This window comes from Engystomops pustulosus, chromosome 9 (genome assembly GCF_040894005.1).
Source record: "Engystomops pustulosus chromosome 9, aEngPut4.maternal, whole genome shotgun sequence".
Lineage (NCBI taxonomy): Eukaryota > Metazoa > Chordata > Amphibia > Anura > Leptodactylidae > Engystomops > Engystomops pustulosus.
In genome coordinates this window covers 95,551,105-95,566,972 of record NC_092419.1, presented here as the reverse complement: position 1 = coordinate 95,566,972, position 15,868 = coordinate 95,551,105, and the positions used below count along the sequence as shown (strand labels likewise).

Genomic DNA, 15,868 nt, shown 5'->3' with positions numbered 1-15,868 from the left:
CCGAATATTTCCGATTTGCGCCGATTTCCCCTGTATTGCCCCAGGATTTTGGCGCACGCGATCGGATTGTGGCGCATCGGCGCCGGCATGCACACGCTAACGAGCTAAAAGATGAAACAAGCTAAAAGATGAGCGAATCCTGACAGAGGGGGCACACACCAGTATGTCAGTGTACTTAGTTAACACTCTCTCTGATGTAGCGTGTTGCCTTCTGTCACAGTCCATAGACAGTCACCCCCCTTCCACCCCTGCTACAGCCTAATACAGGCCATAGCCAGACACTCGGGGTGCGATCACATTTGGCGTTTGCGATACATCTTTAAGGTGCTGTGAAAATCTGCTAATTATTTTCCCACCACATGGACCCCATAGAGAGTGCCTGCCTACCATCATGCCACTATATGGCAGCCATTCATGCCACCAGAAATAATATAGCTACTACTACTGCCGACAATTTTTTTCGAAATGGCACATGAGACTGATCTTCTTATTCCATAGTTTTTCCAGATTGTGACAAAAAATGATTTTTAAGCCCCCCCAAAATGATATAAAACCAGCACATATAGCCAAGCGGGCGCGCGATTTTACTGCGCTGTTGTGTATTTGATAAATCATAAAATATCCAATAAAGATACAGTGTATAGAAACTAGAAAAACATTTTCTTTGCACGAGATAAGACAGGGCTGTGCAAAGCTTAGAGCTCCCCCTAGTGGTGCACTCAAAGTTAACTATTAGGTGTAAAATGCTAATTTTGTAGCACCATTTGCTAGGGCGGTATGTTCCAAATTTTCTATAGAAGTGAACATAGAGTATATATATATATATATATATATATAACCCATATACCGTGGACTATGTTACCATAAGGCACCAAAGGGGAGCCCATTTCCTTTGCTTGGGTTTTGCATGACATAAGTTACATGGTAGTGCCCGGAGGTCAAATGGGGTAATACAAGAAGGGGGGAAATCCCTGCCATGGGTTGCCCATATTATATTTACCATAATAAAGTTTCCCTGGAACCGCGGGTCGTCAAAAAAAGTCTCAAGTCCTGTTTCCCAGGGGTCACCCGATCCATGGCTTCCAGGAAACTTTATCAGGGTAAGTATAATATAATACATAGTAAGCGGCCACCCCTTTAAGATATTTTATGCCCTGAGTTCCCATTTAACTAGTCCATAACCATCACACAGAGACACGATAACATCGCTGAGCACTTTATTGTCAGTTGACGTGTGAACATCTCGGACACACCTGTGCGCGGAGGTGGTGATCCAACTATAATATGCAGATAATATGGAATTACTATCATTTTTACTGGAAATAAATTATCATATAAGCTTTATTATAGGATGCTGGGAGTTGTAGTGATAGACTGTAGCAAGTAGTGGTTATTGAGGTTAAAGGGGGTGTCTGTTGGGAAAGATGTTGAGGATAGGCTCATAACTGGTTCCCTATGAAACACAGGAAGATGACCCTTCAGTCAATCACTAGCCACGCCGGTGGCCACTTCCGTCAGTAAATGTATTAGTGGCAGATCTAGAAGGCTGGTAGGATGTGGTGCAGTGTGAGGGGGAACAGTTGGTGACATTAAGTGTGGTAGACCAGACAAGCCTATATAAAAGGGGGTTTCCAAACTGGGGGCCAGTTTGATACTATGCTTCAGAGCTGCAGTACCCCGGCCTGGCCACTATATACAGGATAGAGCCACTTGCTTCTGGCTCTGTCCTCTGTATAGCTCCTTACACTGTGGGAACCTGGAAAAGAGCAGGAACCTGTTGTCAGACCCTATAGATCCCAAGGAGAGCCCATCAGTATCAAAAATGGCTGCCACCCTAAAAAAAACCCTTTCAGCTACCCAGCTTGGAGGATGATGCTGTAAGATAAGACAATATGGAGGACGCAGTTTTATAGGACTGCTAGCACCGGTGTGTTGAGGCTCTCCCTGCAGGCTTATGCGTACATAGTGATGTATTTTGGCTCCATGTTTCCAAAGTATGTACGCTCCCACTCGCTCATAAGGTCGAAGTGCAGGGGACGGTGGCAGAAGTTGCACTCGGCAGCGGATGGTGACTGCAGCGGCATCCCAGCTTCTTTCCATGTTTCAACCAGATTCTCTGTGGAAAAGGAGAGTAAGGGTTAATCTAGAAAGCTACGTGGATTTAAAGGGTTTGTAATCTCTGATTTAAAAAAATCTTAAAATAAAACCTGAAGCAAATAACCTTAAATATGTGTCTTGAGTTCTGTGCAGACCGATAAGTTTCCATGGTAACAGACTACAAAGAGTGTAGTCTGATCCTACATTTGCTGCCTACTGACTTGGTGATCATCGCTTACCCACAAAGTAAGACATCATGTCAGGAGTGTGGTGTGGGGAGGGAGCCAGCCTCAACAACTCTTCTCCACGGGGAACGGTAGGGTAATTGATGGCCTGGACGTAGATGTTGTGCTCAGACAGAAGGATGTCACAGATCTTGGTGTTCACTGCGGCATTGCCAACCTGGTGTGGAAGACAATGAGATGACCATGAGCTGGTTGCTGGATCCATGTATAATGGAGGTACCTGGGAGTCCCTCTTACCCGTATGGGGATGATGTGGCTGGGGCAGTTGATGACAGGCAGCCCAGCATCCATGAGTAGTTGGCGCATGTGCTTGACATTGCGCTGGTGGGCACGGCGGAGCGCTTGCCCTTCCTCACTTTTCAGGACACGCACAGATTCCAGGGCTCCAGCGAGCACCATTGGGGGCAGAGAGGTCGTAAAAATGAACCCGGCAGCGAAAGATCTGACTGTATCAATGAGGGCGGCGGTACTGGCCACATAGCCACCGACACAGCCAAATGCCTTCCCTAAGGGAGAGACCATCGGAAGATGTATGAGACAAGCTTATTCTGAGGATGGACATCACAATTAGGCTATATTCACACGACCGTATGATTTCTCCAGTCCCGTATTTACGGCCCGTATATACGTGACGTTTTTCATCCGTATGCAGCACGTATGTAACCCGTATTTTATACGTCCCCATAGACTTCTAGGGCATACGGAACTGAAATACGGGAGAAAATAGGACATGCTCTATATTTTTATACGGCCAGTATATGGTACGGTATGGAATGGAGTTAACAACGGCAATATAAATGGTCTGACGTATTGTCCATTGAAATGAATGTGGCCGTATGTAATCCGTAAAAAAAAACGGTACGGTACGGATACGGCCGTTTTCATACGTCCGTGTGAATGTAGCCTTAGATTGGTGAAGGCGCCTGGTATTGCACCCACACCAATCTATCAATATCTACGTCCAAGAAAACCCTGCCGTGTTTGATAACAATTGATCGATCCCACAACTTACCCAGTGTTCCGGAGATAATGTCCATCTTGTGCATGACTCCATCTCTTTCTCCCACTCCTGCACCTCGCACCCCGTACAGCCCCACCGCGTGCACTTCATCGACGAATGTCAGGGCGCCATATTTGTGTGCCACGTCACACATCTCCTCTAGGGGGCAGATCGCACCTGTAAATAAGATGAAAAATGGTTATTACCTAAATCATAGACAAAAATAGATATTATGAGATTGCATTTCTTCAATGCTATATTATTGGGACTGGTGGTGTTGGAGGGAAGGGGTTGTAGTCCCAGTTACTGGACCCCCACCCATTTCATGACATATCTGATCTATGAGCAGCACATGGAACATTGTAAGAATATTGAATGTGACGGTCTCCTTCTCATTAAGTGGATTAGTGTCTCTGAGATGTGACATGGTCCCTGGATGTCTACAGCTCATGTCCCTGGATAGGAATATCAGGAGAACGTACCATCCATGGAGTGCACCGTCTCAAAGGCAACAATCTTGGGTGTTTTAGGATCGGATTTACGGAGCAGTTCTTCCAGATGGGCAGGGTCGTTATGACGGAAGACATATTTTGCCACCCCACTGTTCCGGATGCCCTGGATCATAGATGCATGGTTTCCTGCGTCAGAGTAAATCTCACATCCTGGAGACAAAGACAAACAGATGATTATTTCTGGACTTAAAGTGACATAAACCGGTCTAATACAGGTCCAGATTTTATACGTTTTATTTAATAAAGTTCTAAATTTACATTTGATTACCCTTTTTATTTCCCACTTATGTACTACACTTGTGTATAATAAAAACCGTAAGGCTTTTCTAAACTGCTTAAAGGGAACCTGTCACCAGGATTTATTCCACTAAACTACTGGTCTTCTCAGGTAGAGTATGAAATATCCTCGTTAGAATTCCCTCTTTTATTTGTAAAATCTTACCTGTTTACCTATAAGAAATCTCCCCCATTGTCAGGCAAATATGACATGTGAAAATGCGGTGAGTCAACTACAGTGTTAGCACTTAGAAACATGATGCTGGCGTAATATTAAAGATATCAAATCTTATCTTTCAGATCACACCAGGCTTGTTTGTCTGTGAGCTACAGAACTGGACATACATACAAAAAATCAGCAAGAACTTTATCTGCAGCTTGTATTTCCAACTATGGCTTCACCTGCCATTAGCTCTGGTTCTGTACCTCACATAACCATAAACATGATGTGATCTGAAACATGAGATCCCTATCTTTAATATGACAAAAAAAACATGTTTGTAGGTACTATAAAACAGAAGAAAGGGGCTTGACGTGACACTCCTCATGCAGCCTCTAAACTTCACTAATCTCATGTGAAAATAAGTTGAGGAGACTTACCTGACTTTGGGAGATAATTTTATAGGTAAGCAGCACAGATTTTACATAAAAGAGGGAGTTCTAGAAAGGACATATTGGGGCAGATTTACTTACCCAGTCCATTCGCGATCCAGCGGTGCGTTCTCCGCCGCTGATTCGAGTTTGTGTGCCGATGCGACACAATCCGATCGTGTGCGCCAAAATCCCGGGGCAATTCGGCGCAAATCGGAAAAATTTGGGAAACCCGCCGGAAAACCGCGTTTCGGACCCTTAGTAAATCCTTAGGTGTCTAGTTGTTTTTATCTGGGTGAGTGCCGCTGTTTTTTTACTGTTTTCTACTGCCTTGCTTATATCTATGAATGCGGAGCACCACCCAGGTTTGTTATTCCATTGAGTCACCTCTGAATCAGCGGTCACACCAGGAGAGTACAGACAGTGCCCCTTTTTATTCACATCTCCGCATCTGAATTGATGACCTTTCTAGTGGTTTAGTGGGGTAAAACCAGGTGACAGGTTCTCTATAAGGCACCCCATTTCTTGATACAAAGCCTCTCCTACCACTGTCATCTCTTCTTTCCTATGATATGTTTTCACTTCTATTCTCTCTAGTCCACTCTATCCTTATCTATCTTTTCTACCCTTCCTCATTTCCCTTACCCCTTCTTTTACTTCTCTACCCTTCCTCTTCTCAACCACCCCCTCTTCTGCCTACTCCACCCTTCCCTGCCTTTGCATGTCTTCTCCCTCATCCCCTCTTTTCCTCTCTTCTCATCTCTCTTCTCTTAATCCATACACTTTTTTTTTCTTTTCCCTAGCTTTCTCCTCTCTTTACGCTTATTCTACACTCTTCCCTTCTTCTCATCCCCACCTCTCTACTATCATCCCTATCATATCATAGTAAATAAAAATGATAAATAAGGTTGAAAAAAGATGTCAGGCAATCAAGTCCAACCTATAGTCCTACACTGTTGATACCAATTGGCCTTATGATATTTTTGCTCTCAACAAAGGCATCCAGGTCCCTCTTGAACATCTTCCTAGTAGACACATCTGTAGACATCCCTGTCCAGGATGTACTTACCTGGTAACATCTTTGCCAAAGTGAACAGAGTAGAGTCGTTGGCCACAAAGCAGGAAGAGAAGAGCAGAGCGGCATCCTTGTGGTGCAGATCCGCTAGTTCACATTCCAGGTCCACGTGGTATTTGCTGGTTCCAGAAATGTTCCTAGTTCCCCCTGCCCCAGCTCCATTCTCCTTAAGAGTATCTCTGTAGAGAAGAACATGAAAATGTAACAATAAATGAAGATAGGAACCCTTGTTGGAGTTGTCTACCGTCAGGACTATTAGTGGATTTTCACACTTGATCTGGAGTTTGAAGGTGGTCATATTTATTTCCCTAATTAGTACTTACGAAATAGCTTTGACCACCCGAGGGTGCCTGCTCATGCCCAGGTAATCATTGCTGCACCAAACGGACACTTCCTTCTTTTTTCCCTGGAGGTCAGAGAAATCCTCAGCGAACGGGAAGGCAGTGGCCTTGCGGTTCACAGTCTTGAACACCCGATACGTGTAGTCCTGTTTCTTCTCCTCAATCCTCCGGTTGAAGAACTCATCGTACCCAAAGGCAGCTCCACCTAAAGCATTTATATAATGTTCATCATGACTTAGTGTCACTTAAGACCAGTTTGATAACGTTAAGGAAGGTTTTTGATGTACCTGTCATATTTTCTTTAATCAGATGAGTAGGAATGAGAGGAGCCCCAGTTCCAAGGTTGACCTTTTTAATGGTTTCACCATAGAACTTCTTCTTCAGGTTTGACTTGACTTCATACAGCAGAGAACTTAGAACATCTGATGAACGGATAAATATGGTAAAGTCAAGGTTTGACTTGATCTTCCATTGGGAGGTTCAATGATCCAAAGTCCAGCAAGTAGATGTCATTTAGTCTGATTTGGAACAATTTTTAATTCATGTCATTATCAATTTTTTGGAAATCTGTGGGCCATCATAGGAAAATTAATCTGAGGGTTCACCGTCTACCAATACGGAAGAGGCCACATGGTGTAACAGGTGAGGGTCCTATCTAGCTGTGATACAATTGTACTAAACTGTGCCATCTTTGCTTGACATTGTCATGGGGGTGGGGGTGGGGGGCAGAAAGGGGGTTGGGTTAGGAACCTGGGGAATATATCTCAAAAAAAGTCCAACAAGAACAAAAACAAACAAAAAGGAAAAGTCAATCAAGTAAATGATGGTCATTCAAACATCTATGGCACCAAGCATGATCCCTGATCTAACAGTACCATGTCTAAAAGCTTCTCCTCATTGTTGGAAGAAGGACTTGATATAAACATTGTGATCACAAGAAGCGGCACGATTTTAGGCATAAAGCAATAAATATCTGTGTCAGCGGGTGACAGCACTTTACCTCCATATGTGGAGATCCAACATTGTCACTTGCACAATACTTTTTTCTTTACATAATTCCCAACTATCAATTGTCCACTAGTGTAACAAGTGTCCACCATTTTCAAGGTATGTACCTGTCTTGAAAGCCTTTAGATCCTCCTGAACTTCAGGACCAGCCTTCTGGACAATGATACTATGTTCCTTCTCCATCTCTGTCTCGATAAAAGGGCACTTGGCATCGGCGGTAGCTGCTTGAGGAGCTGCTTGTGCCAGGGTGCGCCTGTTGGAGGCTCCAGAAGAGACTAAAAAGGTAAAAGTTGCTTAACTTAATGTTAAACTCACACATGGACACATTAAAGTTGATAATATACCTTACCTCCAGGTGGCATTGTGGTGTCTTTCACCTTCTGCTGGTTACTTGCAGAAGTAGCCAAAGCACGGGTCACCATGACTGGACAACGCTCTGCACTGCGCAGAATCATTGGTTTAGCTGCCCTAAGGAACACCGCAGGGTCCCGGGTGTAGTAGGGACAGAGTTTGATGAGAGAAGCCATGTTCACACGTTAGGGTGTCTGCAATAAGAAGCAATGACAACATTGACTATTATGAGGAATCCTTTAGTCTCTTGCATGTGTTGTGTCTTGAGTAATAAATTGGCGATTTTTGCAATTACAACCATTTTCAACAGATGCAGAGGAAATATCTCCATTGCCTCATAGCAGTGTGAAAAACTAAGGTGAAGGAAGATATGAGGAAGGAACTACTGGGATGGAAGAGGTGGTACTGGCAGTAGAACTGATCTACTGGAGGGCCTGGAGCTTGACACATGATGTCCTTTGTATACTACTGTCTTGAACCACCTACACAGCTCCATATTGTGTAGGTTCCTTTAACATCTCATCAATATAGTGTCATAGTTTTGCATCAGCTTATCTCCTGCAAAAATAAAGAAAGCATTAATGCTGATTATCTAAGCCCCAACATTGACCATAGTAGGACGAGCCATATAAATTAGATGAGCTCCACCAGGACTCAGATTCAAATGATTTAGTTCTTCTACTACCCGGATTTAATTCTGTTGCTTTCCTTATTGAATCATGCAATGCCTAAGGTGTACACCCTGACAACAAAGGGATCAACCACAGAGAAGTCTAAAGTGATCCATTGTGGTACTGTTGGGGAGATATTGTGCTGGTGCTGTGTGGTGGGCATTTTGATTGTGATTGGCAGTGTTAGAGAAATATTTTCTGCTTAATTCTGTTATTTTTGTAGGGAAACTGGGGGGGGGGGGGGTTGTTTGTTCTGTGCAGTGTTAGTTGTTTTGTGCTGCACATTGGTATCTGATAGTCCAGGGAAGAAGGGAACTCTGGACCAAAAATAAGCGAAACTTGGCCCCCAGGAGGAACAACCAGCGTGTCAACGACCATTTCAAAAACTCCATCCTATTGGGTGGGAACGAGAAAACTTTGTCTCCGGAGGGAGTACAAAGTTACCCAGAAACTAAAAAGGTATCAATTCAGCTATAGGGAGTACTTCAGGAGGTGAACTGGATGTCCCTGAAAACCGGGTTGTGTGGGCAGGAGTGTGTGGTGGGAAAGACAAGGAGAACTATCCTTGGTTCAATCTTGCCAACTTTTTTCCAAGTGGGTCAAGCGAATCTCCTAAAATAAAAAAAGCTATTCTCCCACCTAAGGTATTGGACGCATTTACTTACCCGGTCCACTGAGTTTACCGAAAGTACATTGTCCTGCATTCCCTGCTCAGGTCCGACGGAGTTCACCTTCTTCTTCGTGGTGCATGTAATTGCGTTATCTTGCGACACAATTGGAGAGTTAAATCCTCAGTCTTAATCAGTCGGATTGTCCGATGGTACACCCCCAAATTTGTGTCGCATGGAAGCCAGCGCAGTACCGCCAAAATCCGATCGCGTGGGACACAGTCCCAGCGCAGACACCTGTTAAATGCTTGTCCAAGCCGTGCAATCCCCAAAAAAGGCGCAAAGTCCGACGAAAGTGCAGCACGCGACCCTTAGTAAATGAGCCCCAATGTGTCCTCCAGTGCAGTAATGAGAAAAGGATTTTAAGTTTGTTGAAAAATTTTTTTTGTGCTGCACTTCATTATGGGGAGTTTTTTTTGTTGCATTTGGTGACCATTTCTAGGGAGTCTTTTAGAGGCCTAAATTGAGACAATGACTATACAGACATGTAAAGTCATGTGACCTATAAATATATATTCTCTAACAACATTGCCTCCAAGATCCATACTTTGTATGACAAAATGTCTTAGCTTGTAGGGCAGGGACTATCTCAGCGACAGAGGCAGCAGTTTTCAGAGCGATGGTGTGAGTGTCTATAAGAGATAACACCAATAGGGTGCGTTATCTGCGGCCCTAGCAAGTCACACCCAGGAGATCACAGGCCGTCCTGTACGAGAGTCTCCATGACCAAATGGGGACAAACTGGTCAGGATTTTTATAATGAGATGATGATGATTTCAATGTAATACTAGACACCAAACACTAGTACTACCACCACGTCAGGATATCAGCACCAACCACAAGGTTCAATGGTCTTGAAGGTCCAATGTAATCTAGTGAAATAGGCTCTATACAGGTCACGTATAGATTGTGGTAGATCACGGACCCACTGTGGATCTGAAGAACTAACATATAACTGGTCTTTTTTACTTAAAACTACACCACATGTGCCTACAGGTTATGTGTGGTATTGCGGCTAAGCCATGTTCACTAACCTTGAGCTGCAAAACAAGCCCATGGTGGGTGTGACATTGTTTTTGCAAGAATATGGCTTTACTTTTACCCAATTAAAAGGATTACAACTTTTGGACAATCCTTTTATGCTGTAAGGGTTATCACAACTTTTCCTATAGCACCATAGCAGGAGAAATATAGTACTACACAGTAAGATCATGTAACTTAGGTGTTGGGTCATCTTTGTTTAAAATTAGAATGGGCCAATAGATGGGGGATTTGAAATGAATAAACTTCTCCTTTATTTCAAAGGGATTAAAGGGGTTGTCCAACTATTATAAAAAATTTACCAGAAGACCATGGGAGATCTTTTTGAAAAAATAAACCTTTACTCACCTCCTCCCATGTCCCGCGCTGTGGTACGTTGAAGCTATTGCCCCTTTTTGTTAACAGGGACACGAAAACTCCACTCCAACAACTTCCTGGTAGCCAAACAATACAGCTCTGGTACAGGGGAATGGCAGCATGACAGGGTTGTGGCTCCAATGGACTGCGGCATGGGACACCAGGAGCGCCGGAGAAGGTGAGTAACGGTTTATTTTTTTTAAAAAAAAAAGCCCACCCCCAGTCCAGATGCTGAAGTTTAACAAAGTCGGACAACCCCTTTATAGTATCACAATAGTAATAGTTTTTTTTAATTGATGATCTATCCTAAAGATCTTAAAAAATCCCTTTAAAATTTTATAATAAAAATCTGAATAGACTAAAATTTTTTGTGAATTTTAATGTCACCTCCACTTCTCTGCCCAGTACACATCCAAAGTCAGAGAGCAGTGAACCGAGCAGTGATCTGAAGTGTTCAGTTTAATCCGGTACCTTGCTCAAGAGGAACGCGGACGTAACTTACTTCCACTTGCAATGACGCAAGAGGCTTTCCAACCTCACATTACTGGGCAATTTTACCTAGAATTGAAAAAGTGCATGCGTTGTCCATTTAGCTTGATGTTTTTATATCTCTCTCGATAGGAAAGCTGAGTGAAAACCAACATGGTCACCAGTGTTATCACTCTGCTTTCCTAAGACTCAGTTCTCTCTCCTGTTTTTTACCTCATTAGATATTCCTGACCATAGAATAGCTGCAGATGGAAGGTCATGTGATCTCTATCTGTCCATTAGCAATTACCCTGCCAGGACCTTGATCTTATATTCATTAAAGAGGACCTGTCACCTATAAAAACAGCACAATTGCTAAAACAGACGCAGCAGTGTGACACTGCTAGCGTTATCGGAAACCTCCGACAACACTAACAAACATTGATGCGCTGTACACTAGAAATACTGGACCGTGCTGGAAGCGGTCCAGTATACTCAAGAGGGGGTGGTCAGAGGCACTGCTTCACCCCCGGACCGCCACGCCAACTCCATAGACCAGCGGTCATGCGGCAGTCACCGCCCCTAAACCCGCCCCCTCATGAATACGCCGGACTGCTTCCAGCGCGGTACGGTGTTTTTAGTGTACAGCGCAGCAGTGTTTGTTAGCGTTATGAGAGATTTCCGATAACGCTAGCAGTGTAACACTGCTGCGTCTGTTTATCAGTTGCTTACTTTAGTAAGCAGTGCCATTTTTATAGGTGACAGGTCCTCTTTAATGTTAATATAAGGTCCTGGCAGGGCGATTATTCATAGATAGAACGAGGTCACATGACCCTCCATCTGCGGCCATTTTATGGTCAGGAATGTCAGACTCATGAGGTAAAAGACAGGAGGCTTCACTGTACATATCAAGAAGGCGGAGCAGAAAATTTAAGAGATGTATACAGGCAGTCCCCGGGTTACGTACAGGATAGGTTCTGTAGGTTTGTTCTTATGTTGAATTTGTATGTAAGTTGGAACTGTATATTTTATAATGGTAACCCCAGCTAGAATTTTTTTGGTCTCTGTGACAAATGGATTTTAAAAATGTTGGATTGTCATCAGAACCAGAATTAACACTAAAGATTCATTACAGACACCTGTGATAACTGTTACAGCTGATCATTGTATCCTATGACTAAAGTACAGGAAATTACCAATATCCAGAGGTCCGTTTGTAACTAGGGGTTGTCTGTAAGTCGGGTGTTCTTAAGTAGGGGACCGCCTGTATTGGTAAATTTCCTAAAATTCTTCCCCTTACACACACATTACAAACATTTGGCAGAGATGACAACTACCTATACCCTGCTATAGATATTTCGCTGTATATACCCCCTTTAATATGATATCTCTCTACTGTTTGTTTGCTCCTGTTATGATGGGGTTAGGCCTGAATTTTCAGTAATGTTAGTATCTGGTTGGGTCTGATTTGCCATTTTTCCTTAGAAGAGCTTCTTTATCAGGCGAGGAGGCGGCTATGATAAGAGACGATCTGCTCAGAAGGAGATACGGAAGAGTCACCAATTCTGCTGATGTCAACAGCAACCAGACACGAGCTACAAGATGGTGACATGTACACACCGCCCTGTATACACAGCTGGAGATAGCCCTGGGCAATGCCCATCTGGTGTAATGTTACATATTATTGTGTACAAGGATCCTATCAGCCATCTTCTACACTGAGACTAAGTCACCCATGGCAACCAATCAGAATTCAACTTTCATTATTTAAATTGCTCTGGAGTAATTAAAACTGCACTATGATTGGCTGCTCTTGTCTATCTTGATATATGAAGCACCTAGAACTTTGGGGAACCTTTATCTTGATACTTGTAGAGTTTTTATCAGTCAGGATAACATTATTCCGTAGTAACATCCATGAATTAAAGCGAGTTTTAGGTACCCATAATAATTCTAAAAGATATTGTGGAGAGAAGGGATTCTGAGTCTAAAATGTAAGGGATTCATGTAAAATCAACCTAATAGTCGCATAGCAATCCGAGATATGTTTTTTTTTTGTTGGTAGTCACTTTTAGGGTGCAATGTAAGGGTAAAATCCATAACAAACATTGCAGTCACATAGATAACACAGCAAGTCAATAGTCACTTCAAGATATGTATAATACACCTCCATACTGAAGTCATATGTATGTGCTAAGACTGGGATCAGAATATAGCAAGTAAAATCTTTACCATATTAAAATTTTAGGTAACAACTCCCACAATCCATTGCCAGATCCATCCCACAGCCAAATCCATAGTTATTTAATGGAATATTAACAATGAACTTACAATGGGGCCTATGCGTTCTGTTATATTGATAATAGAAATAGCAAAGCATACAACACTAACTATCTAGGGCAGTGATGGCGAACCTTTTAGAGGCCAAGTGCCCAAACTGTAACCCAAAACCATGCTTATTTATCGCGAGGTGCCAACCAAAAATTAAAGCAGTAACTTACTGCTCCCTGTTCTTCAACAATATTCAATCATATTGGCCTCCTGAGGACAGCAACACGGTAGAAAGAAGGAAAATTTACATCATTTTAGCTTCTATTCAGTTTCCCTCTGTACACAGAGAATCGTGGGGCCACCAGGAGGTCCTCCAAAGAGAAAACGGCCCTGTCTAATTCTCCGTCTTCCTACAGTCCCAAGTAGCGAAGTAAGTATCAAAATATGACTGAAAGCAGCATATTTTAAGTTGCTTGGAACAGCAGGAAGATTCTTCGAGTCCTGTCTGGTGCGCTGGGGTCATAGCCCGGGTGCCCACAGAAAGGGCTCTGAGTGCCGCCTCTGGCACCCGTGCCATAGGTTCGCCACCACTGATCTAGGGGGATCTGCAATCTTTCTCAAATGATTTGTATATGCATTAATTGTATCATGTATTATATACCATAGAAAAATGAATAGTAATCTTTAAATGTGTTTAATATTTAAAAAAGGTATAAAATAGCATAAATAAAAAATAACAGAAAATATCAGTGATAGATAATAAAATGATATCAAATATGAAGACCAAAATAATAACAGTAGATAATAATAAATGAAGAATAAACTTACAGTAACTAATAATAAAAACATAAACAAGCAAAGAAAATTATTGACGTAGCTTATACGTTGTAGAAATGTCTAGTCATAGTATATATATACATAGTATATTGTCTAAAACTGATCACATTTTGGTGTGACATCATTTTATGTACACAGTTTATACATACGGACAGGATTTTTTTAACATAGATCATTTATCCAGAAAATATAGTAAACATAGTAAAATAAGTACCTACCTGTTGCCCTGCACTGAGGACGAACATGAAGTGCTGGGCATGACTGGTGCAGATAGTGAAGGCTACACATGAACACACCCCAGACGCTTCTCATTGGTTCAGGGAGTGTCAAAACTTTGGAGGAATGAAAATAAGGAAGATAAAATGTTGACAGAGGGGCTTGTGTGAACAGGGGATTAGAGGAGGAAAGAGAAGTCAGCAGATTCAATGAGATGTAATGGGGTCAAGCTCAGGCCTGAATATGGTATATGAAGGGACAAATTTCGGGTGGAAGAGCGCCGTTTAAGGTCAACAGCATGCTAAAACTCCACTACCAACCATAGTGTCTTAGACCTTGTATAAACAAAACATGGGCTTTTGCAGAGTGTACCGGTCTCCTCCATGAAAATTGTATCTGCGCCTTAAAGATGTATACAGGTGGTCCCCAACTGAAAGGGAACCTGTCATCAGCACCTGGCCTAATAAACCACTACCAGTATATTGTAAAACAGCGTTACACCTTCTAGTTTTTGTTTCTTTTTATGTCTCAGGGTGATGGCACGATCCAGAAAATCAACTTTGAAGTGAGATGTAAATTGGTTGTATAAAGTCAAGGAGGCGGAGAGTTTAACACTGAAGTCAAGGTGGGAGCTCTGAACGCCTCCTCCTCTGTGATTGACATCATGCATTGTACTTTAGGATAGCTGTTTAGTGATATCTCTGGATGCAGGACCACTAATTATAGTAAAAGGGGCATTCTGAAGAAAGAAAAAGCTTGATTTTAGTTTTAAAATCTCCGCCTCCATGACAACCAATTTACATCTCACTTCAAAGTAGATCTTCTGGATGATGCCACCACACTGAGTCATATAAGAAACACAATCTGGAAGGTATTAAGCTACTTGGCAACATACTGGTAGTGGTTTTGCAACAACCCTGCCGATGCATAGGGTAGGTAGTTGTTGCGAATAGTGCCCTCTCCATGATAGGAGACTGTTCACCTCGTTAGGAGGTCTCCAAAAGTGGGGAACTTTGTAATCGCAGCTGGAACCAATGACTGGGAGGGCAACAGTTAACATATCCATTGTCTGTTACCAGTGATATGCTGTGTTCTTGTTGTAAAGCAAACTGGAACTTTATTGGAGAGTCCTGCCACCTCACCAGGGATTTATAAAAACCCCTTGTGGGCGGGAGTCAGGGCCTCAGTGTCCTAAGTGAGACTCAGTGGGGCTCATTTACTAAGGGCCCGAATCGCTCATTTTCGTCGGGTTTCCCGAAAATTACCGGTTTGTGCCGAATTGCCCCGGGTTTTTGGTGCACGCGATCGGATTGTGTCTTATCGGCGCCGATCAGGCTGCTTCACCATCACTGGCTCCCCATCCTCTATCACTCAGGGATCCCTATGTACACCTAAGGGGTTGCTCCAGGGAGAAACCATTGCATCAGCCTCTCCCTCCTTATTTCTTGCACACACCCCCTGCTGGAGACCTTCCCGGCTGTAGGCCCGTCCTCCGGTCCCAATACCAAGCACCGTGATCATAGCATGCCCAAGGCCGCATAAGCCAGCCACTCCCGTATTCTAAAGCCATGTATGAAAGGCTAAGGCCCAATTGGGGGATGTTGCAGTTTATTAGGACAATTTCTGCTGACAGGTTCCCTTTAAGGACACCCGACTTACAGATGACCCCTAGAATTACAGACCTCTCAGCCCACTGTGACCTCTGGTGAGGCTCTCTGGATGCTTTATTTTCACCCCATGGTGTAATGATCAGTTGTAAGGTGTCTGTAATGAAGTTATTGATAATCCCTGTCCCCATGATATCACAAGTTAGGCCCTTCCGTGGATAGGGCCTAACTAATTT

The 15,868-nt window shown here is 43.1% G+C and overlaps 1 protein-coding gene across 1 annotated transcript; it reads right to left on the bottom strand.

Moving 5' to 3' along the window:
• Positions 1-1,200: 1,200 nt before the first annotated feature.
• LOC140077147 (5-aminolevulinate synthase, erythroid-specific, mitochondrial-like) lies at positions 1,201-14,109 on the bottom strand. Its single transcript, XM_072124058.1, has 11 exons — positions 14,028-14,109; positions 7,495-7,690; positions 7,253-7,420; positions 6,425-6,559; positions 6,120-6,342; positions 5,791-5,975; positions 3,825-4,004; positions 3,355-3,519; positions 2,580-2,848; positions 2,337-2,499; positions 1,201-2,116 (listed from the first exon to the last, which is right to left on the bottom strand). Exons 2-11 carry the CDS (start codon positions 7,670-7,672, stop codon positions 1,953-1,955), a joined length of 1,830 nt encoding a protein of 609 aa, XP_071980159.1. The 5' UTR covers positions 7,673-7,690; positions 14,028-14,109; the 3' UTR covers positions 1,201-1,952.
• Between the last annotated feature and the right edge of the window lie 1,759 nt (positions 14,110-15,868).

Bases quoted from the DNA above. Each gene is read 5' to 3' on its own strand.
- LOC140077147 (XM_072124058.1), bottom strand. From the start codon at position 7,672: ATGGCTTCTCTCATCAAACTCTGTCCCTACTACACCCGGGACCCTGCG. The intron at 6,560-7,252 runs GTACATACCTTG...TCCGTTCATCAG, and splicing joins TCTAAAGGCTTTCAAGACAG to ATGTTCTAAGTTCTCTGCTG. The intron at 2,500-2,579 runs GTAAGAGGGACT...CTTCCACACCAG, and splicing joins GCCACATCATCCCCATACGG to GTTGGCAATGCCGCAGTGAA.